The sequence below is a fragment of the Pan paniscus genome, chromosome 18, assembly GCF_029289425.2.
Source record: "Pan paniscus chromosome 18, NHGRI_mPanPan1-v2.0_pri, whole genome shotgun sequence".
Taxonomy (NCBI): Eukaryota; Metazoa; Chordata; class Mammalia; order Primates; family Hominidae; genus Pan; species Pan paniscus.
This window is the reverse complement of record NC_073267.2, coordinates 57,569,342-57,591,971: the sequence shown is the minus strand read 5'-3', so window position 1 is coordinate 57,591,971 and position 22,630 is coordinate 57,569,342. Positions and strand designations below refer to the sequence as shown.

At 49.9% G+C, this 22,630-nt stretch overlaps 1 protein-coding gene across 42 annotated transcripts in view; it reads left to right on the top strand.

The window, feature by feature from the left end:
• Window positions 1–22,630, top strand: part of ABCC12 (ATP binding cassette subfamily C member 12) — a 77,043-nt gene that overhangs the window by 27,405 nt on the left and 27,008 nt on the right. For 10 of the 42 annotated variants that reach the window (XM_057300074.2, XM_057300093.2, XM_057300087.2 and 7 more), the window contains 10 exons: window positions 228–506; window positions 4,682–4,753; window positions 7,125–7,249; window positions 11,640–11,712; window positions 13,331–13,534; window positions 17,037–17,171; window positions 17,285–17,360; window positions 17,440–17,511; window positions 20,417–20,506; window positions 21,525–21,628. In XM_057300074.2, coding sequence (XP_057156057.2) covers window positions 228–506; window positions 4,682–4,753; window positions 7,125–7,249; window positions 11,640–11,712; window positions 13,331–13,534; window positions 17,037–17,171; window positions 17,285–17,360; window positions 17,440–17,511; window positions 20,417–20,506; window positions 21,525–21,628 — 1,230 coding nt within the window. Of the gene's footprint in view, window positions 1–227; window positions 507–4,681; window positions 4,754–7,124; window positions 7,250–11,639; window positions 11,713–13,330; window positions 13,535–17,036; window positions 17,172–17,284; window positions 17,370–17,439; window positions 17,512–20,416; window positions 20,507–21,524; window positions 21,629–22,630 lie in introns of all 42 variants that reach the window. The other 32 variants (XM_057300096.2, XM_057300079.2, XM_057300105.2 and 29 more) reach the window with 10 other exon arrangements.

Genomic DNA, 22,630 nt, shown 5'->3' with positions numbered 1-22,630 from the left:
TGACCCACATAGGCCTTGTGGTTAAAGAGGCAACTGTCCCAGATAGCATGAGCTAGTGGACTATTTCTGCCACAGCTTCTCCTGGGGGAATAATTTCAGAACCTCTTTCCTGGATGTGCTGGGTTAGAATAGCCAAAATTGTGATTTGGGGTCATTAGAAGATACATTGGGATGATTCTTGCAAATGGATGACATCTGCTCAGTTAATTTTGTCTCTTTAATCTTAGAAAATTCTCATAGATAAAAGCCCCCCATCTTACATCACCCAACCAGAAGATCCAGATACTGTCTTGCTTTTAGCAAATGCCACCTTGACATGGGAGCATGAAGCCAGCAGGAAAAGTACCCCAAAGAAATTGCAGAACCAGAAAAGGCATCTATGCAAGAAACAGAGGTCAGAGGCATACAGTGAGAGGAGTCCACCAGCCAAGGGAGCCACTGGCCCAGAGGAGCAAAGTGACAGCCTCAAATCGGTTCTGCACAGCATAAGCTTTGTGGTGAGAAAGGTGGGTGTGTGTTGCACAGGTGTGGCCTCCAGCCCTCCTCCTTGCATTACATAGCTACAGCCTTCTCCAGGTCTGATACAGTTCAGTTAGAGTTGAAGGTGGTGATGGGATGTCTCTAACCAGAGTCCCTGTATTTTTCCCCCAGTTTTAAAACTATGTACATGAACATTGGAGGCCCCCTCTCCAAGTGTGGAGAAGACGGTGGTTATATTCATTCTGATTTGCAGTACTTCCCTTAGAGTCAGTTGCAGTTTTGAATGAACAGTCCACTCCAGGTGGCTAGGCTTGAACTGACTAGCTTTCATAAATCTTTTTTGATTTGTTCTCTTTTTGTGTGTGTGAGACAGGGTCTTACTCTTTTGCCCAGGCTGGAGTGCAGTGGTGCAATCAGAACTCACTGTGGCCTCAAACTCCTGGGCTCAAGTGATCCTCCTGCCTCAGCCTCCCAAGTAGCTGGTACTATAAGCATACATCACCATGCCCGGATAATTTTTTAAAGTTTTTTATTTACCAGGGGAAAGCGGGATAATTTTTAAATTAAATTTTATTTTATTTTTTGTAGAGATGGGGTCTTGCTATGTTTCCTAGGCCAGGCTCGAACTCCTGGCCTCAAGTGATTCTCCTGTCTTGGCCTCCTGGGTCAAGTGCTGAGATTACAGGCATGAACCACTGCTCCTGCCCTAGATATGTTCTTAATTTCACATTGGAATATTATGATAGATGATAATGACTGATAATTTTGAACACTACTATTTACCAGGTACATAATAAACTCACTTAACCACCTCAATAACCAGGCATCATAACTGCCCCTACTTGATGGTTGAGGAGCCTAAGGCACAAGAGGGTTAAATAGCTTGCCCAAGGTCACATAGCTAGCAAGTGGCAGAGGAGGGTTTCATACCCAGGGCACCTGGCTGCAGAGTCTGGGCTCTTAACCACCGGCAAATACTCCTCTTGTAAAAAGCAAACTGAGATAACAAGCAACCCAGCCAAGGGCTAAGCCAGCCAAGCCAGCCAGAGTCTGTTTGTTGTTCTCTCCCGTCAAGATTGGGGGATGGAGATTTCAGGCAACGCTGTGGGTTTAGGGAATGTTTGGCCTCTTCCTGCATCTCCTGCATGCATCTCCTTCTTGCTCTGGGAACTCAGCAGCAGACTCCCAGGGTGGCAGTGTTGATTTTGCTGCAGAGGGCTCAACATTAATCTTGTGCCTAGTATTTTAATCTCTCATCCTGTTGACTCACTCTTTCCCTGTGCAAGCACTATAGAAGGAGAGGTTCTTATTTATTATGCAATGTCAAGCTCAATAGCTGGTGTGAGAGTGGTACCTCTCATAGCTAACAAAGCTGTCTGCCACATATTCATTGGAAACGATATTTAGTTGGCTGAGTGCAATTGAGCTCAGATTTCAGCTAAGTCCCATGAGTGCCACCTACTTTGCCTTCTCGCCACTCTCCCCGTGGAGCACCTGACTTCCCCCCGTCCTGCCTTCCCATTTGCCTCCAAGAGGCCTCCGTGAACTTCCCGTGTTCTAAGGACACTGCTTTCTGGCCACGCAATGGCTTTGCTAATGTGCTATTCCATATGTCGGTGACTCTGGAATTCCTGCCTCAAGGATGCAGTCAATGTTTTGTGGAATAAATTGAAGATAAAGTGGGGGCAATGCATTGTTGCCTCTGGAGCAGTGGGGGCAATGCAATGCCTCTGGAGCCTGAGGGACCCCAGTTCCAGGCCCAGCCACTTCCTAGCCGCTTGACCTTGGATGTCTTGCTGAAGCTCCCTAAGCCTCTGTTTCTTTACCTGCACCATGCATTTCATAGAAGTACCCATTTCACAAGGTGGTGGGGGAACTCAGATACCACATAAAAATGCTAAGCCCATAGTAAGTCTCAGCTGATGTTAGGTATGATTGTTGCCTTTTTCTTTAACAATTATGTCCAGCTTAAGTGCTGCCCTCAAATGTTCTACAGGGCATCCAAGTTTTTCCAAGTTTAGCTCCTCAATTCCATCAGACTGGATCCTCCATGGGGTCAGGGTTTTTTGTTCACAGTTATGTCGTTATCCCGAAGCCCAGCTCCTGGCTTGGAGGTGGCCAGCAGTGTTTGTTGGGAGAATCATCAGAAGATACAGGCCTCATGGATTTTCTGCTAAAGACAAGGATGAATCTAGAAGGCTTCTTACTTGGCCCCAAGAAGTGGATAGGACTCAAAGGGCAGCCAAATACCTGGTGAGGCTGCATCACATCTGCGGTCTCTTTAATGCCCCGGTTCATTGAAGTCCTTTTAGGGGAATTAAATAGATTCAGCTTCATTTCATGAGGCAGGAATTCCAGAGTCACTGACATGTGGAATAGCACATTAGCAAAGCCATTGTGTGGCCAGAAAGTCCTTAGAACACAGGAAGTTCACGGAGGCCTCTTGGAGGCAAATGGGAATGCAGCATGGGGGAAGTCAGGTGCTCCACCGGGAGAGTGGCGAGAAGGCAAAGTAGGTGGCACTCAGTGGGACTTAACTGAAATCTGAACTCAGTTGCACTCAGCCAACCAAATTTACATCCGTGTGGGCTCCACAAAGGCAGGGAGACCTCTGTGTGGATCACTATTTTATCCCAAGGTGCCTGGGATTCAGCAAAGACCTTGTTTAAGGAATTATTGATGACAGGCAGCGACTCTCATGTGCTGAGAATGGCAGACAGGGGATGGGCCTTTCTGGTCTAGCTTGGGGTGGGAAAAAAGCCATATTTGGCCCCATGTTGGGCATCTTTGCCCTAAGGGATTGCAGGGAGAAGGCCTACATGAGAATGTTCTCAGATGCTCCAAGTGCAGTATTGCAATATCTGCTTGAACATGAGTGGACATGCTTACACGTCAGTCTCCACATGGGCTGTTTGCCTGCAATGATTCTCCCCAGATACCCCATGGCACCCTTCCTCACCTCCTTCACGTCTTACCCAAATGTCACCTGTGGCAGATGTTGTCCCTGCCCATGTGCCCTGGACCTCTAAGTGTTTCCTGGCCATCTTACAACTGCCTTATCTGCATCCGTGCCCAAGGGCTCTGCACACCTCCATAAAGACCTTCACAGACTAGAGAGCAGCCCTCAAACAATGACTGCTGGGGCATCAATACCCCACCTCCTCTGCCATTGGGTGGGACAAAGCTATAGTCAGTTCCCCAGAGTTTCCTGCAGTTTCCCTGCAGGGTTGAGTTCCGTTTGCCTCCTGTGTAGGATATTCTGTTAGGGAGCCAACCCAATAGGCTGCCCTTTATGGGCCACCTTCCCTTTCCTGTATCACTTCTCCTCTTCCCTACTGGAATTTCCTGCACCTTCCAAATGTGAGTGTGACTTTCATTCAAATCCTTGATTCAAGGTCTGTTTCTGGGAAAACTCAAGCTAAGACATCTACCTTTCCAGTAAGGCTTTCCTTGTACTCCCAAGCCTCTAGCCCACTCCCTGTCCCTTCCCTGTCTCTTCCCTGCTTTATTTTTCTCCATGGCAAGCATAGATGTGCCTGCCCCACATTTCATTTGCTTGTCTTGCTTCCTGTCCATCTTCCCCTGACTACAAGGTAAGTTCTATGAGGGTAGACTCAGGTCATTGCCTGTTGTGTTCATTGCTGTTCTTGCTGGTGGTTGGAACAGTGCTTGGCACATAGCAGGCTCTGATAATGATTTGTTGGTTGAATTAATAAATCTGGAGCTGTAGAATGTTAGAATAGTGTAACTTCTCAGTAATTCCAGATTTTTGAAAAGCCCCTAGATGTCCATACTTCAAAAGCTACCCTAGTCCCCCTGGGTTGTACAGCCTTTTGCATCCCATTAGATTTGCTTTTCTGGAGTCTGGGCACAGAATAGCCTTCCTGTTCAAGGCCTGTGTCTCCCAGACCAGCACAAGGCTGTTTCACACCAGTGATCTTACGTGATTTCTAGAAGCCCTGTGGGTGCTTGGCTATGCCACACAAGGGAAAGCACTTAATTAAGACTTACATTCCTGCATCCTCCCAGGCTGTTTATGTGGGCCAGGGTGGTGTGGCTGCAGCTGCCATGCCCCAGAGCCTGCAGTGACCCCTTGTTCTCCGCCTGGCCTGACCAGCATAGTTTGGGAGCGGCACCTTTGGGCCAGACCCTCTAAGAAGTGGGAGAGAGTGACTGTGTCCCATCTCTGTTTCTCTGGCAGGGGAAGATCTTGGGAATATGTGGGAATGTGGGAAGTGGAAAGAGCTCCCTCCTTGCAGCTCTCCTAGGACAGGTAAGCTGTGTGATGAGTGCTGTGAAGATGGAACATTAACATGACAATGAAATGGCTCCCTTCCGGTCAGGCGTGGACCCAGCAGATGGCCTCGGCTGCACTGGACACTGTGCATGTGGTTCACAGTAATTTTTGGGAGGTTAATGCACGCAGCAGCTCCAGGCCCCTGGGCCAGATGAGGCTGAGTTTTTCACAAACTCTTGAGTTTGCCAATGAGGAGGTCTATTGAATGGCATTGCCTCCTTGCCTAAAGCTCCATCTTGGTCAAAGGAGAGATGGGTCCTTAAACCCATGGTTATCCCCATGAGTTGGGCTGCCCTGATTTAGAAATGCCAGCAAGGCAGCTTGGTGTGGAAGGACTTTGGAGTCTGGAGCTCATGGTGACTATAGATGTATTTTATGCCTGAACTAAAGCAGCTCATGCCCCCACCTTCTCTGCAAACCTTGGGGTAGGAAGAGGGAGGGGACTTGGGTCATTGTCCCTTCTCTGCTCCTTCTAGTTGGGTAACCCCAGGGAAAATGGCCAAGCCATTTGTAGTTTTCACAAACCTCTATGTTGCCACGGTTTCTAAGTCACATCCCACATGAATGAGAAGCTTTGTGGAAAAAAAATGCTAAGTCCTCTTTCTCCCCACTCTGCTGTTGCTAAAGAGAAGTTTGTGCAGCTGGGATTGCCTCTTTCAGGAAGAGGTCGGGGTACTTCTGAAGAAGTGGGGACTCCAGAATAGGGTGGTGGGGGGATGTGTCTTATGAGTTTTAATATGAGTGACTTCTTTTGGCCTCAGTTGACTCATCTATAGAAAGAATGACAACTCCTTCCCTGCCTGGAGGTGGAGGTGGGGGCTGAATCAGATGAGTTCCTGAGGTCACCCACGCTCTGAGAGTGTGGCCTCCATGATGAGTCAGCGTGAGCCATAGAGGTGACTCAGCTCAATTCCCCACATAATGATGTGAATACTCTTAATAGCATCCTACTGCTTAAGAGATGGCCCAACTGCTCGGATAGCTCCAGTGATGGGAAGCTCATCATGTCACAGCCAGTTCCCTCTTTGGAGAGTTTTGATGTATATTGGAGTGAAATTTGCCTCCTTTTAACTTCTGTCCTTTGGAAATTTTGAGATAACATTGAATCTATCTCCCATGAGACAGTGGTGGGATCAGGCCCCTGGCTGTGGTCACTGGGGAAGCAGGGGGGCACTCTGGACAGCCTGGGTTCCCCAGCTGTTTCTGCCACATGCTCACTATTTAGCCTTGGGCAGGTAACTTAACCTCTCTGAGCCTCATGAAACCACTTGGTTTCCTTGTCTGTAAAATGGGACTAAGGAGAGTTGTGGTGAGGTTTGAATGAGATCATGTAAGCAATAGTTGGCTATAGGATAATTTGCAAGGCCAGTCATGGTGAAAAACATTGAACATACACTTAATTCAGTTCATGGAATATACCCTACACATTAAAAATACTACAATTATTATTGTTATTATCATGGTCTCTTCTCCACATTGAATTCTCTGTCCATTGCACAACTCCTGAGGTGAAGTGGCATCACATCCTTCGGCCGCCTTGGTGACTCTCCTTCTTTGCCCCTGGACCCACTGCCACTGCCCCGTGAGCATCAGCCCTGAGCACTGTGGCCTGCCCCACATGTACCCTCTGTTGATAACTTTGAACGTTGCATCCCCACTGTCTACCATTGTCTATTGGATGCCCACGATGAGGGGTCATCTTAAATGAACATATGTACTCAGGGTCACAAACTGGAGCCCATGCATAGTTTTAATTGATTTCTGAATGCTTTAAAAGTCCAAAGATGTCATATAAAACTGGATCTTTGACTCCTCTGGACAAATTAGAAAATCCTGCTCCATCAGGCCTGCATCCTTGCATGGCACCAAAAATGCAACTGAGTCAAGGCTGCTTCCTGAAGATGGGGTGTGCCAAGGCCAACACCCACAGCCGTGCAGGTGGTGCCCTGCTCCCAGGGCCTGGCTGAGCAGGGTTGGATCCAGCCAGTGCACCTGGAGGAAGGGGAGCCTCTTGTGAAGAGTCTGTTCAGAGAACATCCTGTTGTAGTTGGGCCCAGGTGCCATGTGCACTGGGAGCAGCCCTGCAGTCCAAGCTCTCCCGTTTGTAGCAGAGCTTACCACTGCCTCTTTTCAAGCATTCCCTGCCTGGCCCTGTGCAGGTGTTTGACTCTGAGATTCTGCATCTGCATGGCTGGGCTTTCTGGTGCATGGACAAGATGTCCTGTCAACGCTTTTGTGCCTTCATAACCAATGCTTGTGGAATATGTGGGTGCCAGGGTGCAACGGGCATTTGAGGAAAAGTCCTCAAGGCTTGGCTCCTGAAGCTTCTCTGGTCTTGTTGTTCCAGATGCAGCTGCAGAAAGGGGTGGTGGCAGTCAATGGAACTTTGGCCTACGTTTCACAGCAGGCATGGATCTTTCATGGAAATGTGAGAGAAAACATACTCTTTGGAGAAAAGTATGATCACCAAAGGTAATATTAACTTTTAAAGCAGGAGGCACATTTGTGTTTGGTACACACTCTCCTACAGATGCTGATGCTGTTGGTAATGACTGCTAAGTGGGTTCTGAGTTTAATGAATTCTGATTAAACATTCATCAGATCCACACAGACACTGGTTTTCCTCTTCCTGAGCCAAGCGTTCAGGAGAGGCAACTTCTGCAGACCTGCGACTGCACACTGGGAAGAGGATAGAATCGGCACTTCATTCCCAGGGCAGAGGAGCATATGTTCCGAGGTTCTCTGCAACAGGGCATATGTGGTCTGACTAGAGAAAAGTGAATCCAGCAATTTTGCTTTAGGCTGAGTACCCAAAACTGCTCAGAATCATGAGCAAGTATGTAATGAATCAGCCCTGACATTATTAATTGACATCAGAGCTATCAGGATATATTATCACTGTTAGTGTCCTCAGAATGGTCTAACTAAATAAAAACAAAGCTCAACTTATAATTACTTGATTTACTTTGAGCCATCATCTTTTTTATATCATTTTATTTTTTAAATGGACATAATTACATTTATCTATGGGGTACACTTTTGTGTTTTGATATATGACGCTGGGGGAGAGGGGAGTGTGGGGAAAGGATAGATGTTGACCAAAGGGTACAAAGTTTCAATTAGACAGGAGAAATAGGCGTTAGTGATCTATTGCACAGAATGGTGACAATGATAAATTTTAATGTATTATATATTTCAAAAGTACTGAAAGAGTATATTGTAAATGTTTTCAACACGAAAATTGCGAGTATGTATTTGTAATAACTGTAGTATGTAATGAACAGACAGCAATTTGGGGAGAAATATTTTCTCTAAGAACATTTAATAACCCATTAGCTGGGCGCAGTGGCTCACGCCTGTAATCCCAGAACTTTGGGAGTCCGAGGCAGGTGGATCATGAGGTCAGGGGTTTGAGACCAGCCTGACCAACATGGTGAAACCCTGTCTCTACTAAAAATACAAAAATTAGCTGGGCATGGTGGTGGGCACCTGTAATCCCAGCTACTCAGGAGGCTGAGGCAGGAGAATTGCTTGAACCCGGGAGGTGGAGGTTGCAGTGAGCCGGGATCACGCCACTGCACTCCAGCCTGGGCAACAGAGCGAGACTCCTTCTCAAAAAAAAAAAAAAAAACAACTCATTAATACCGTGATCACCGTGGACATTTCTATAGTTATTCTCTCCCTACTTCTGAAATGTTTGAGTTTTCTAAATTTTAATTTTAACATTAGATTCAGGGGGTACAGTTTTGTTACAGGGGTATATAGTGTGATGCTGAGGTTTGGGTTTCTACTGATCCTGTTCACTCTGTGTTGGACATAGTACCCAATAGGAAGCTGTTCATCCGTGCGCCCTCTCATCCTCCATCCTTTTGGAATTCCCACTGCCTCTTGTTGCCATCTTTATGTCTGTGCATACCCAAGGTTTAGCTCCCATGTATAAATGAGAACATGTGATATTTGGTTTTCTGTTTCTGTGTGAATTTACTTAAGATAATGAAGTCCAGCTGCCTCATGTTGCTACATGATTTTGTTCTTTTTTACGGCTGCATAGTATTCCATGGTGTATGTATACCACATTTTCTTTATCCAATTCACCATTGATTGGACCATCATCTTTAAGCTCTGGAAAGTAATGGCTTCCTATGGTTCTTTGCTTAGCTTGGTGTATTGCCACGTACATTCTCTCATTTGAGTCCCTTAACCACCCATTTAGGGAGATCGTGGCAGTATATCCCCATTTTACAGATAAAGAAAAGGGCCTAGAGAGGCGAGTTGACCCTCCCAAGGTATTAAATGCTATTAAATGTCAGAGTTGAGTCTTGGACTTAGACCTTGAGCTCCAGATCAACATCAGTTTTCTGGAGCTGGAGGTGCCTGACAGCTGGGTCACTCAGAAACCTTCCCAGGCATCACAATGCTTAATTAAGAGAACTGGAGTTGGTTTTAGGAATCTGGCTGTCAGCTCTCCAGTGGTAGTTTGGCCTTTCTCATCTTACCCACCAACTCTGTCCCTGCTGGCTGGTATGGCAGCATGTATGTTCTCATCAAGAGGCTTGTCAATTCACCTCCTCTTCCCCGGCCATGCCATCCTGTGGCCAGGAGGCTCAGGTGTGGCAGGAAGGTGATCAGTGCAGGAGTCAGTGATCAGTATAGCCAAATTACTCTGCTCAGCATCTCTTGGCCTGTGCCACCCACCTGGAATGCCTTCTCTGTCTGTGGATGCGGACTGGACAGAGGGTTGCCTTATTCATCAAAATGATGTTCAGAGGGCAAATATGTGCCAAATGCCTGCAGCATGCAGGGCACATGGGGAAAGAGATGGCTCAGGTGTATCTTTGCCCTTAAGATGCTCAAGCCTGGAATGGGCTATAAGAAATGCACAGAAATGACAGTGCACCAGGGAGGAATGAGCCAGGTGGCAGTAGACCGCGCTCGGATTGTTCCAAGGCAGCAGAGATCACGAGAGGATGGTGGATCAGGGAAGAGAAGATGGCACTTGAATTGGGCTTTGAAAGATGGATCTAGCATCCTTCATATGTGGCATATTTAGCAGAGATTTTGCTCCTAGGGCAGAAACTGTGGCTCTCAGGGCCATAGGAAGCAGGAGGGTGGGAGGAAATTGAAGGTGGGAGGTGTTGAGGGGAGGAAGATGTGCTGCGCAGTCTGAGTCTTGTAGTTGCAGATTGGCAAATGTAGTAATAGCAATTATAGCCCCCACTGATGGAGAATTTGCCATGCAGCAGACACTGTGCTAATGGCTTCACATGTTTTTCTGCTCCATTCTCACAACAACCCAATGAGAATTAGTTGTTTGCACAATTTTATAGAGCAGAGAGTGAGGATGAGGGAGGTACAGTCACTTGTCCAAGGTCGCCCAGCTGGATTCAAACCATTCTCTGATTCCAAGGCCCCTCATCATAACTGCTATGTACACCAACCCCAAAGTTTGTGTGTGGGCATGATGCTCGGGCTGTGCCCAGGTTCTGTTTTGGGGCCTGTGTGCAACCGGAAGGGCAGCTGCTCATGGCCTGCCACTCTCTTTCTTTCCTCTTTATTGGGAAGGTCTGTCTTTTGATGTCTGAGTTGTGAGGCCTGCCCATTGTTACTCACTGAAGGAAAGAGGGTCCTGATGACGATAATGCCAATGATATCAATCAATCAATTCTGTCATCAGCCAACCAATCAGCCACTGTGGAGGCAGGCAACCTGCTGAGCAGGACAGAAACCTAAAGGCCCAGTGGTGCTGCTCAGCAGCTGCTGGGAGGGAGCACAAACCTGAGCCAGGCACTGCAGGCATCCTGAGCAGGAGTTGGGTCCCCAAGGCGGCTGTGCGGGGGCTCTGTGATGCCTGGGGAAGGTTCTGCTTATGATGGGGGCTGTATGAGTGAGGTTGAGTTGCAGAGAAAACTGAGGGAGGAGGGTGTGGGCATCTGTCATAACATGGGGACGACATCCCAGTGACCACGGACATTCCTAGGTTCCTCGGTGCCAGAAGGCCCCAAAGGCCTCCCCTGGGGCAGAGTGGGGTCATGCCCCTGGGGACCGCTGTGGGGCTGACCCCACAGCTTTGCTGCTTTTTGCAGGATAGGGCGCTAGTCCTGGCGGCTTGGCTGCCGCAGAGCTGGCTAGGGCCTTGGCTGTCAAACTCCCCAAAGCCTGGGCTGCAGGGCTAGGCAGAGGGCGACGCTGAGGGGGCACAATGGAGAGGCCAAGAGGCCCAAAGAGCAGGAGTCCCACTCTCTCTCCCATTGCGCCCCCTCACCTCAGGTGCCATTCCCTTCGGCTCAGTATCCCGAGTTGTTGCAGGGGAGAAAACTCCATTCTCTCCAACCTAGTAGCAGTGAGGGGTGGATAGAGTAGCTTTGTGGAGGGGCTGGGCAAATGTCAAGGTCGTCACTGGTGATCACCCAGCCCCCTGCTGTTAGCCTCCTTCACACACACCCTCTCTTCCACCCACGGTCCTGCTTCAGCCCTGTGCCCCCCAGGAGGCCATCCGCAGTAACTGCAGCCCCCAAGGGTGACCCCTCCTCTGACTCCCACGAGCGTCCAGCAGGTGGCGCCCTCAGTGTTTCCTGCAGGGCTTTCCTGTTCAGCGTTGTCTTCTTCCCTGCATGGCGAGAACCCTGCCAGGGGAGGGGCCATTCGTGAATCAACTCTGCATCAGGTCAGGGGAGGGGCCAGTGGTCACTGGGACGCTACCCTTGGGTCATTGAAGGCAGAGCGACTGGCCAGGGAGCCTTGGACGTAGCACCCGCCACCCCGGCCTTGCCCCAGCAACACCAGCAGCACCTGTGGAAGCAGCCCAGGGAAGCAGTGCTTGGGGTCTTTCTCACCCAGCTACTTCTGAGCTTTGCACCAACAGGTATCAGCAAACAGTCCGCGTCTGTGGCCTCCAGAAGGACCTGAGCAACCTCCCCTATGGAGACCTGACTGAGGTGAGCAGGGCTGGGAGCACAAGCCCACTGTAGCTGCACACAGTACATTTGCTCAGGTCCAAAGAGCTGAGGCCAGCAAGCCCCTGTTCCACATCCAGATGCCCCAAGGACGTGTGGGCAAAGCTCAGGTTCCACCTGTTCTGAATTCTTCCTCTGGATCTATACTTGCTGGATGTCATAGTGGACGTGGCACCAAGCTTACTGGTGTTTGGCACAGTGTAGTCACTTCTTGGGGCTACTCCCAATCTGCCTGTCGTCTCAGGAAGGCTTTCTGGTGAAAACTGCTTCCTCATCCCAAAGGCTGGCTCTGTCCTGCAAACCAGGGCCCCTTCTTGCCTCACTGGCTCTGCCCAGGCCAGGAGTATGGGGGTCACCTCTAAACATTGCCCCCTGGGGTGCTTGTCCAAACGGGCTGAGCCTGCCACCCCAAGAGACCCAGGGGAGTCACCTTGCCATCTCGGGTCCCCACCCTTCTTGTGCCCTCTGCACAATCTTCCTCACCTTGCCCAGGAGCCCCAGAGGAGATCAGAAGGCTAAAGCTTTCTGAGGAAAGGCAGTTTGGGGTGTCTTTCTCTACTGGTGCCCTCAGTCTGCCTCCCCAAGGAAGTGGCCGTGAAGCCTTCCTGGCCTGCATCTGAGACCTCCCGCACTGCAGCCCTGGTTCACCCTTCCAGGCCATGCTCCTACCTTCCTGCCAAAGTCTCCACTCACTTCCTAGCCTCTAAGTCTCTGCTCCTGTGACATCACTATCCTTTGAGTTTCAACCCAAAATCTACCTCCTCAAGGAAGGCTTTCCCAAGTCCCACCACCTGAATAATTTGCCACAAAGTACTCTATTGATGCTCTTCAGCAGGCGCTTGTGAAATTCTGCTTGCTGCTGCTATTATGTACATAACTACCCTGCCCACCGTGGAGCTCCCCAGGGAGAGGGGACTTCTCTTGTCCAGCTTGTGTGTCCCACCCCGTGCCTTGCTCAACATCTGGCTGAACACTTGGGGTTCACTTTGGGTTCCATTGGATAGAATCACCTACAGCAAGCAATCATCCTTTCCATAAATATTTACTGAGCATCTATTCTGTGCCCAGCGTGGTGCCAGGCCTTAGGGTGGTGATGATGAACCAGGAAGTCAAGGCTTATCTCTCCACAGTGCTTAGAGTTGCCTAGGGATGGGATAGTTGCTCTACAAGTAAACAAAATAGGGAACTCACTTTTCCATCTGCACCCAGCCACGTTTCCCTCTGGTTCACTGCTGCATTCTCCCGAGCTCTCTGCTCACACAATTCCCTTTGGTGATAATAATGACGTAGCCCCTCCCTGTGGGATCTGCATTGGGCTGGGGTCTTGTGAGATGGGCACCCCTCACTCCTCATGGGAAAGAGCTTTGCCCTCGTTGCCGCTGCCCACTGGGCTTCCTGGAGAGGTAGACAAGTGGAGCACTTCCACTCACCACAGAGTCTCGTGTGACCGGGGGCCCTGTAAGGGGCGGAGGAACTTGGATTTGGCGAGGATCAGTGTGTACGTCTTTCCCCTGAGTCCTGAGAAGCTCCAGGAAGCTTCCATTGCCCAAGAACTTCAGGGTGGGCTGACAATGGGCAGTAGCATTGTCCCTGTCCACAGATTGGGGAGCGGGGCCTCAACCTCTCTGGGGGGCAGAGGCAGAGGATTAGCCTGGCCCGCGCTGTCTACTCCGACCGTCAGCTCTACCTGCTGGACGACCCCCTGTCGGCCGTGGACGCCCACGTGGGGAAGCACGTCTTTGAGGAGTGCATTAAGAAGACGCTCAGGGGAAAGACGATCGTCCTGGTGACCCACCAGCTACAGGTGATGGGACATGCAGGATCCAGGAGGTCACGGGATGGGTGTGGCTGGGGATCTGATGCTCACAGAGCCTCCTCTTCTGCCTATATCTGCCTGTCTTCAGCTGGGAATGTGGGGAGGGAGCCAGGGATGCAAGAGACACTCATGATTCCCCAGCCTTCCTGGCTCCCAGGAGGCCCACCTGTTCCACTCCATGCATGGCCTCAGTGGGGCCAAGACTTTTCCTGCACCAGAGGGTAGATTCTCTAGAAGCAATTGAGTCCTGCCTGTGGGTGGATTGGGGCACCCTTCCCCAAGTTCTGGGCGCCTGGTAAGATGGGGAGCCAGGGAAAACAATGACGGCCCCACCCTTACTCCAGCAATTCTGGGCAAGCCTGTGGCCAGGGATATCTTGACTGGGGGTGTCAGGGGGTGGTAGACCTTTTGGATGAGGGGCCCAGATGCCCCAGGTATCACACCCCAGGGGAAAGGGGCTTGAAGCCAGGACTTTGGGACTAAGGCTGAGGCTTTGGGGAAGCTCTCTCTGCTCAGGGCCACTGTCTCAGGCTAAGGAGCATGAATCTCACTGAAGAAAGTGACTGGGCTTGACCTCAGTGAATTTAAGAATTTGGCAGAATGGGAACAGTCCTCACTGCATTGGTCTCACATAAGGTGTCCTGATTGCCTGATGGGAATCCAAGAACCTCCTCCTCCCAGGCCAGGTTTCCCTGCTTCCAGACCATCTCCCTCTCTCTTCTTTGTAGGGAATCCCCAGAGATGTGTGGGGGAAGGGGGGGCAGTGCACGTGTGTGCACGTGTGTGTTCATGCGTGCACGTGGGTGTCTCCTTGCCCGACGAGAGATTCCTTGGGATTGACTTATGTTGAAAGGCCTATTGGAGCAGGAGAGCAAGAGTCCCGTCTTCTTTACTCTCCTGCTATCTGCAGAGAACATGTTACATAAGGGCCTGGTCTGGGGGCAGGAAGCAGGTCTTTGCAAAGGTAAGTCAAGCTGGGGTGGAGAGGGAGGGGCAATAGCAGCAAATAAAGTTGCCATGGCTATAGGATGCTGCAGCCAGCATTTTAGGACCCTCCAGTAGTGGCCAGGAGGACCAGCCTAAAGAGAGTGTTCCTCGAAGACCGTGTAAAACCAAGCTTTCCCATTGCTGTGATGCTGCCCCTAGCCTGAGCTCACCTTTGCCCAGGGCTAGAGTTCTGGTCCAGGAATAAGCTCCAGGCATCCGAATTTTGCGCATGGGGATTGTCTGGATTTCCTCTGAGTGGGCCTGAGCACCTCCAGGAAGCATCATGCTGGGCTGGTGTGGGCAAGAGCTCCTAGTTCTTTTTCTGAGTTAGGATGGAGGACAAGGTTGGGTTTCTTCAAGACCCTCATGAGGTGACAGAATGGGCTCTGGCCCAGTCTGGATGCTAAACCTGGCAGCCCTAGCTCTGCACCTGGAATATCCCTGGAGACACCCTGCAGCAGGGAGGGCTGTCCTCCGAGGGCTCTGGGGATCTGGAGGGGGATGCCTCATCCCTGACAGATGTGGGTCATGGCTGTCCCTCCAGGAGTCCTCATGAGGGGAATCATAACCTTGGTCCTGGTTCAGTCTTTGAAACTGACTGAGCTGCAGTATGACCTCAGGCAGGAGCCATCTTCACACCAGGCCCATCTCCTTAGATTCCACCTTCCCGTGTCATTTTATCCAACTTTTTGCAAGTTGGAAGAGGCAGGTAGCCACCAGGTGGCACAAGATCTTGGTCCTGCTGTGCCTTGTCAGGGAGAATGGAACTTAGAGCCCCAGAACTGCGGCCCGGGGCTTTTCCAGAGCCTATCCCCTCTGCTCTTACTCCCAGGCCCACAGGCAAGCATCTTAGTGGTTGGGGTGGATGATCGCTCTTCTAAGGAAACCACTGAAATCCAACCCAGGTGCAGATTTGGTGACGGCTTGCAGAACAAAGCTGCTCAAATCTGCCTCATATCTCTGGAGTGAACTGGGGGCTTGCTGACCAGAGGGGGCTTCCCCGGGAGCTCCTGGAGCTGGAGCGTGTGCTGTGGCACAGGCAGAAAAGGCTATGGGACTGGAACAGGCTTATGGTGTCTCAGTTTCCCCATCTGAAAAATCAGCTGATAAGACAGGGAGCTGGGCAGTTAGTGGGAGGGAGGCATGAGGGCTGGAGCTGTCCAAGCTGTTAGAACTGTTATCATTCAGCCTTTGGGCACCCTCCCAACTCGCCCAATCAAGTGTACAATGACCGAACACAGCTACTTCTTTCAGGCTTGTAATCAAGAGCAGCAGAGGTTGATTTGACCTTGGATGAACCGTGCAGTATCAGGGAAGACCTCTGGCCCATACTGCAAAGGCTTCTTTCGGTCAAACCATCTTTAGTCTCAGCATCTTGCCCACCTCTAGGAGGGGGCTTCCTTGATCCTGGGGGGAGAGCTCTGTGTCTCATTCCAAAATGAAAGGAAAACCCTCTTAGCAGAACTCTTTGATCTCAGGAATGGTATGGAAATGAAGGGAATTCAAATTAAAAAAAACAGAAGTGCTTTGGGCAAAATGTGGGATGCCAGCATTAAATGTAGCTGTGTTTTTATCTCATAGATAAAGCTGGCATAAATTCCTCAGGCCAGGGAATGTGGCCTCTTGCCTGGAGACCACACCGTGGTCTGCTTCTCCTGGGCTAAATGGGGATGATGAGGAAGGCTTGTAATTTTAGAACACAGGAGGACCTTCGTGAAGATCATATTTCCCCTCCCTACCAAGTCCTGGCTGCTGTGACTGTCAGTTTTATTTTCCAAATCTCCATGATCAGATTTCGATTTATTTATTTAATTTTTTTGAGACAGAGTCTTGCTCTGTCACCCAGGCTGGAGTGCAGTGGCACCTTCTTGGCTCACTGCAACCTCCACCTCCTGGGTTCAAGCGATTCTCCTGCCTCAACCTCCTGAGTAGCTGGATTATAGGTGCACGCCACCATACCCAGCTACTTTTTGTATTTTTAGTAGAGATGGGGTTTCACCATGTTGGCCAGGTGGGTCTCGAACTCCTGACCTTAGGTGATCCACCCGCTTCAGCCTCCCAAAGTGCCAGGACTACGGGTGTGAGCCACTGCGCCTGGCCATGATCAGATTTCTTAGGAAGGCAGCTCATTTAAGGAGCAGTAGCAAAGGAAGATTCAGTGTTCTTTACTGTGAGAGCCAAAGGCTGGCTTTTTTTTGGACTCATGAGACCTGTGGGTACTAGATGAATGGTTCTGTGCTGGGGGCCAATCTGCCCCCAGGAGGCACTTGGCAATGTCTGGAGACATCATTGCTTGTCACACCTCCAGGAGGGGGTGCTACCGACATCTAGTGGGGTAGAGGCCAGGGAGGTTGGTAAATATCCTACAATGCACAGGACAGCCCCCTCAAACAAAGAATGATCTGGCCCCTAAAGTCAACAGTGGTAACTAAGGTTGGAGAGGAGTTTGGCATGGGCTCTCCTTTCCAGGCAGAAGTTCATTGTCGATCACTTACTTCTGCAGTTCTTAGAGTCTTGTGATGAAGTTATTTTATTAGAAGATGGAGAGATTTGTGGAAAGGGAACCCACAAGGAGTTAATGGAGGAGAGAGGGCGCTATGCAAAACTGATTCACAACCTACGAGGATTGCAGTTCAAGGTAACTCACACCTGGGCAGGTGTGGGAACAATTGGGGAGGAATCCCTCAGGATTTCGTGCCTGGGAGAGGTCCTGTCACTTAGCGTTCAGAAGGAATTTCATTTTGTCTCCAGGATCCTGAACACCTTTACAATGCAGCAATGGTGGAAGCCTTCAAGGAGAGCCCTGCTGAGAGAGAGGAAGATGCTGGTATAATCGGTTAGAATCCCATCCCTGTTACTGTCCTTGGCTTGAATGGACACAGATCTCTCTTTATTTCTCACCCTAGTTTTGGCTCCAGGAAATGAGAAAGATGAAGGAAAAGAATCTGAAACAGGCTCAGAATTTGTAGACACAAAAGGTATTTACCACACATCCCCTCAGTCACATACACTTAAGGATGTATTGGGCATCTACCGTTTGGGATTCAGACAGTGTAGACACTGTGCATGTCATTTTGGGCAGCCAGAATTGGATGGTCTAGGGTACTGTGTGCCTTGGGGTTCCACTGCCTAAGTCCAAATTTTGGCTCCACCACTTACTAGTTTTGTGACCTTGAGCAAGATACTTGGCCACTCTGAACCTTAGCTTCCTAATCTATAAAATGAGGAAGTAGTACCAACCACAATTTCTTGTAAAGATTAAATGAGAAAATGAACATAAAATGATTCGCACACTGCCTGACACACAGTGATGCTCAATAGTTATTATGAGCTGGAGAGATCAAATACTGCATGGGGATTCGTTAGAGGCAAAGGCAGACACGGAGCTTCCCATTCTTTATGGGGAGCATTGAGAACGGATTATGAAGCAGTGAAGGGATTGAGGTGGGATAAGGTTATTATTCTTTCAACAAATAAAGGTTAAGCATTGACTGTGTGCCTAGTACTAAACTGGGCTGAGGAGAGTAAGAAGAGATGCCCGTGTTCTCAGGATCTTGTGGTCTGGAGGGGACTCAGGCAGATGGGTAACTATGGGAAACCAGTAAGAGTAATGGGGAATTTGTGTGAGAGAAACAAACACGTCAGGGAGGCCTTCACAGAGGGGGTGGCCTTCGGACTGGTCCTTCAAGGTTGTATAGGAGTTTGCTGGGGACACTGTGGTGAGAAGGTGGGAGAGGGTAGAGGGCGTGAGGTTGAGGGTAGGAGGAGATTCCAGGGAGGTGGGGAGACGAGATGTGGAAGATGAGCCTGGTGGGGGCTACCTGGTCAGGCCACTCTTCTCCTCCATAGACACCCTGCCTTCATTCACTCCACATCCCTAGAGCACCTACTCTGCCCCTTGCCCCATGCTGGACACAGAGAGGACTGAGATCAATAGTCCTCAAAGTATACACAGCAAGGTGGCTTTCCAAGTTATTCTGTTCCTCAATAATGCATAGCCAAAAAAAAAAAACTTAGCACATTTCATCAAATTTAAGATGCCATCCATTTTTAAAGGCTACCACCATTTTACCTACCACTTGGAAAGAAAAAAAAATCTCTGCTAACTAAACAATATGACATACTAGCAAATGGAAGGCACATCCAGATTCCAGAGATGTTACAATGTAGGGGAAAGAAGTGAGCCTTCGAATCGATGAGATCTGGCATCCTCAATGGTGCTTGTGACAAATGCACGCACATTTGGAAAGGCAACATAGTTTTACAGTTCCAGAGGCTTCCAGGGCTGAAGTACCCAGATATCTCTTCTGTGCTTTTTGGAGAAACCTTCAGGCTGCCCGGGATTTGGGGTCCCGTGGAGAGAGTAATCTCTGCTCCTCACTTCCTCATCACTCACCCCTCTCTGGAGAGGAAAGTGTAATTGTGAAATTTCATGCTGGAGAGAGACCTAGTCCTCAAGGATAAACAACGGGGCTGTCAAGGGCGGTGAAAGCTGGAGGAAGGGAAGACTCATGAACTGGTTAAAGACAACACTGCCCACCTGCCTGGCATCACAGCATCTTCTAAGGCACAGCTGAGGCAAACAGAGCATCAGCGGCACTCCTGCCCCGGCCTGCGGGCTGCGAGGGAATGTGACCAGTCCCTTTTGTGCTCCTGGATGCTGTTCATTAGGCTCTGCTCACACGCTGAGGCGTCTCCCTCATTTTACAGTTTCAGAGGGAGACACAATGGGCTGAAGTCAGGCTGAACATTTTCAAAGGAGCTCCAGGTTCCCAGGCAGCGAGTATAATGGTGGCTCTATTCAGCAAGGTGCCTTTGAGGCGTGAAAGCTTTTCCTGTTGGGCCAGAGTGCACAGAGTCTGTATGTGGGGTGCCCCCTCTTCTAACTCTATTTATCTCTGTTTATAAAAGCCAAGTATGGTGTATAATTCTGCTTTGGAGTCGACATTTTCGCATTTCTCTGTGGAGGAGCGGAAGAGACATGCATTCAGTACTGGCTGCTAGGAGCTGCTTTATCCAGCATCCCTTTTCCTCCAAAATCTTGTTTCCATGAGAACTTGACAGTCATTTTCCCTTCCCCTTGGGGAATGGAAGAACCTGGGACAGACATTGAGGGAATCAGGTGTCCATGCAGCAGCTGACCTAGGGGGATACGCTGGTTTTCTTCTGTATGGCGTGAGCTCTGAGAACACAGGACCTGCCTCTTTCTTGCTCACTCTGTAGCAGATGACAAGGGTGCCTTTACCACTTCAGCATGCCCAGCCCCCTCCCAAATGCCACCTCTGCATTCCTTTGCCTGGGGGCTCTTTCTGGGAGATGCCAGCTAATGTCAAGCTGGAAGTATGGGAATTAACACCCCCATCCAGGGAGCGGCCTTCACCCCAAGGCCAATAGGAATCAGTACAGAAAAATCCCAGATTCCTCTCATCACGTGGAAAAGCCTGGAGTGTGTGCCTACACTGGTTCTGAGATTTTTCACATGGGATGAAGCCCCAGTGGCCCACAGTGGTCGCCAGCTTGGTGACACGCCTTACTCCCTTTAGCTCCCAAATAAACCTCATGTATTCATAGTCTCTTCTTGGGTGCTGCTTCTAGGAGAAATAGACCAAGACAATCCTTGCATCCTCAGGACTGACCATATAGTAGGTGCTTAATAAATATTTCTCAAGAGACCAGAAGCTTACTTCACAGGGCTGTACTGAAGACCGAGTAGCACAAAATGAGCAAAAGTGTGTTGGAAGTGCATTTGAGAGCATGGGACGAGTGGAAGGATGCATCACAGCCCCCTTAGCCGTGTTGTGGAGTCTGTGGAGGGGCCGTGCCTACCTCGCTGGGCCCCCACCCCAGTGATGAGAGCCATGGCACTTGTGTTTGTCTCCACAGTTCCTGAGCACCAGCTCATCCAGACTGAATCCCCCCAGGAAGGAACCGTGACCTGGAAAACATATCACACGTACATTAAGGCTTCTGGAGGTTCAGTATAAAACAACAAGTTTCTTGATTTAATTTGCATTTTAAAAATCCTGTCTTAAACTGTTGGGTTCACGTTTTATGATTTCTTTAACAATTATTCTGTTTATGCTAGGGCCATTTATCAATGCTTTTATTTTTTCCCCTCCTAAAAACTAACGTCTGATAATACAGCCTTTTAAATGGAATCATTCTTTATCTCCATTAAAGCTGCCAGACTCTCTTTTATTGGAGTGGAGTGAGCAGCAGCATGAACCCTACCCTTGCACTCCAGTTGCTCTGTACAGCAGTGGCCAGTCCATTGCCAGCCTTCCATAAAAGATGCTCATCTCAGTGTGCAAAACATGCCTGTAGTTTCACTCTCTGTCTCTCTCCAGCAAGACTGGGTTTTCCTTGGTTTCTTTTTCTTTCTTTCTTTCCTTCTTTCCTTTTTTTTTTGAAATGGAGTCTTGCTCTGTCACCCAGGCTGGAGTGCAATAGTGCAATCTCGGCTGACTGCAACCTCCAACCTCCGCCTCCCAGGTTCAAGCAATTCTCCTGCCTCAGCCTCCCAAGTAGCTGGGATTACAGGCACCCGCCACTATGCCTGGCTAATTTTCCTATTTTTAGTAGAGACGAGGTTTCACCATGTTGGCCAGGCTAGTCTCGAACTCCTGACCTCAGGTGATCCGCCTGCCTCAGCTTCCCAAAGTGCTGGGATTACAGGCGTGAGCCACCATGCCCAGCCTTCCTTGGCTTCCTTTAAAAGAATATTGAGTCACTTCTATTGAAGTGCACATTGGTGGTTTTTCCAATATGTTCACTGTTTGGAGCCATTTTCCAACCAGGTAGAACAGATGTCCCCACAGTTCAGGGCCCCAACACTCAGATGTGCTGCATCAGTCCAGCAGGTGGTTTCCAGGCGTGTGAGTCCTTTTCCTGCAGGTTTTGAATTTCCCATCAGGGTTGGGTCCTGAGGAAGGTCAGCCCCTGCCATGTGCTCATGTCTGCAGCCCCTTGGGCCTCTCCGCTCCTCTTTCAGGGTACCTCCTTTCTCTCTTCACTGTGTTCCTCTTCCTCCTGATGATTGGCAGCGCCGCCTTCAGCAACTGGTGGCTGGGTCTCTGGTTGGACAAGGGCTCACGGGTGAGTTTCCCTTTGGCATTGGAAGATGCCGAGTCTGTGTCTTGGAGTAAAACTCTGCTGCCAGAGCATCTGACTGCCCCTGCCACCATGCCATGAGCCCACATGCATCCCTCTGCCCTTTTCAAGAAGTGGGAGTCAGATGCTTACACCACAGGACCCAAACCCCTGGAATCCCCTTTGATTTTTCAAGACAAGCAGGGTATAGACACCACTTTCAGATTTTAAAGGGTTGACTAAAGAAGACTGTGCCCCAGCTTGTCTGGAATCAGGCATGTACAAGATTGGGTCAGTTTCACAGCCTCTCTTGTAAGTTTCCTCCAGGAAAGCCTAACACTGATTTGTGTCTTCCTAAAGAGAAACTGGCATCTTTTTACGGACACTGCCCAGTGCCAGAAGGTCCCACGTGTCTCTGCTCCCCAAAGTTGTCTCTGCATGAACAGGACGGGCAAACATCAGATTCAGGCTTTGCAAATGCCACAGAGCCATGGGGGACCCTTCTCTGCAGGGCCCTTCCTGGGAAGAAATGATGTGTTGACTCTCTCTCGAGCTTGCTGGGAGCTCTCCCAGCTTTTGGCCAATGGTCTCAAAGCTTTCCTGGAGCCCTGGGGAATGCTGTGGGGACGCTGGCCCATCCTCCAAGATTACATTTGGTACAGCTCTGTTGCTATGACAACCAAAGGGTGGTGGCACTGGGGAGATGGGGGCAGGGGAGAGGCTGCTGGGTGGCCTGCTCTGTGCAGAAATAGAGAGCCATCTCTGGAATAGACAGATTCTCCCAGATCCCCCCTCACTCACGAAGAGCCCTGTACTTGGAGAGCCCGAGGTTTGGAGTCAGGGTGCAGCCTCCTCACAGGCTTGGTGCTTCCCCAGGAGTCGCACTGCCATTGGCTGATTAAGCATGCAGCCATGGTGGCTGAACCATGTGTTTGCCCCTGGTGCCCCAGACACTGTATGTTTGCGCCTGGTGCCCTGGACACTATGTGTTTGCCCCTGCCCTCCCAG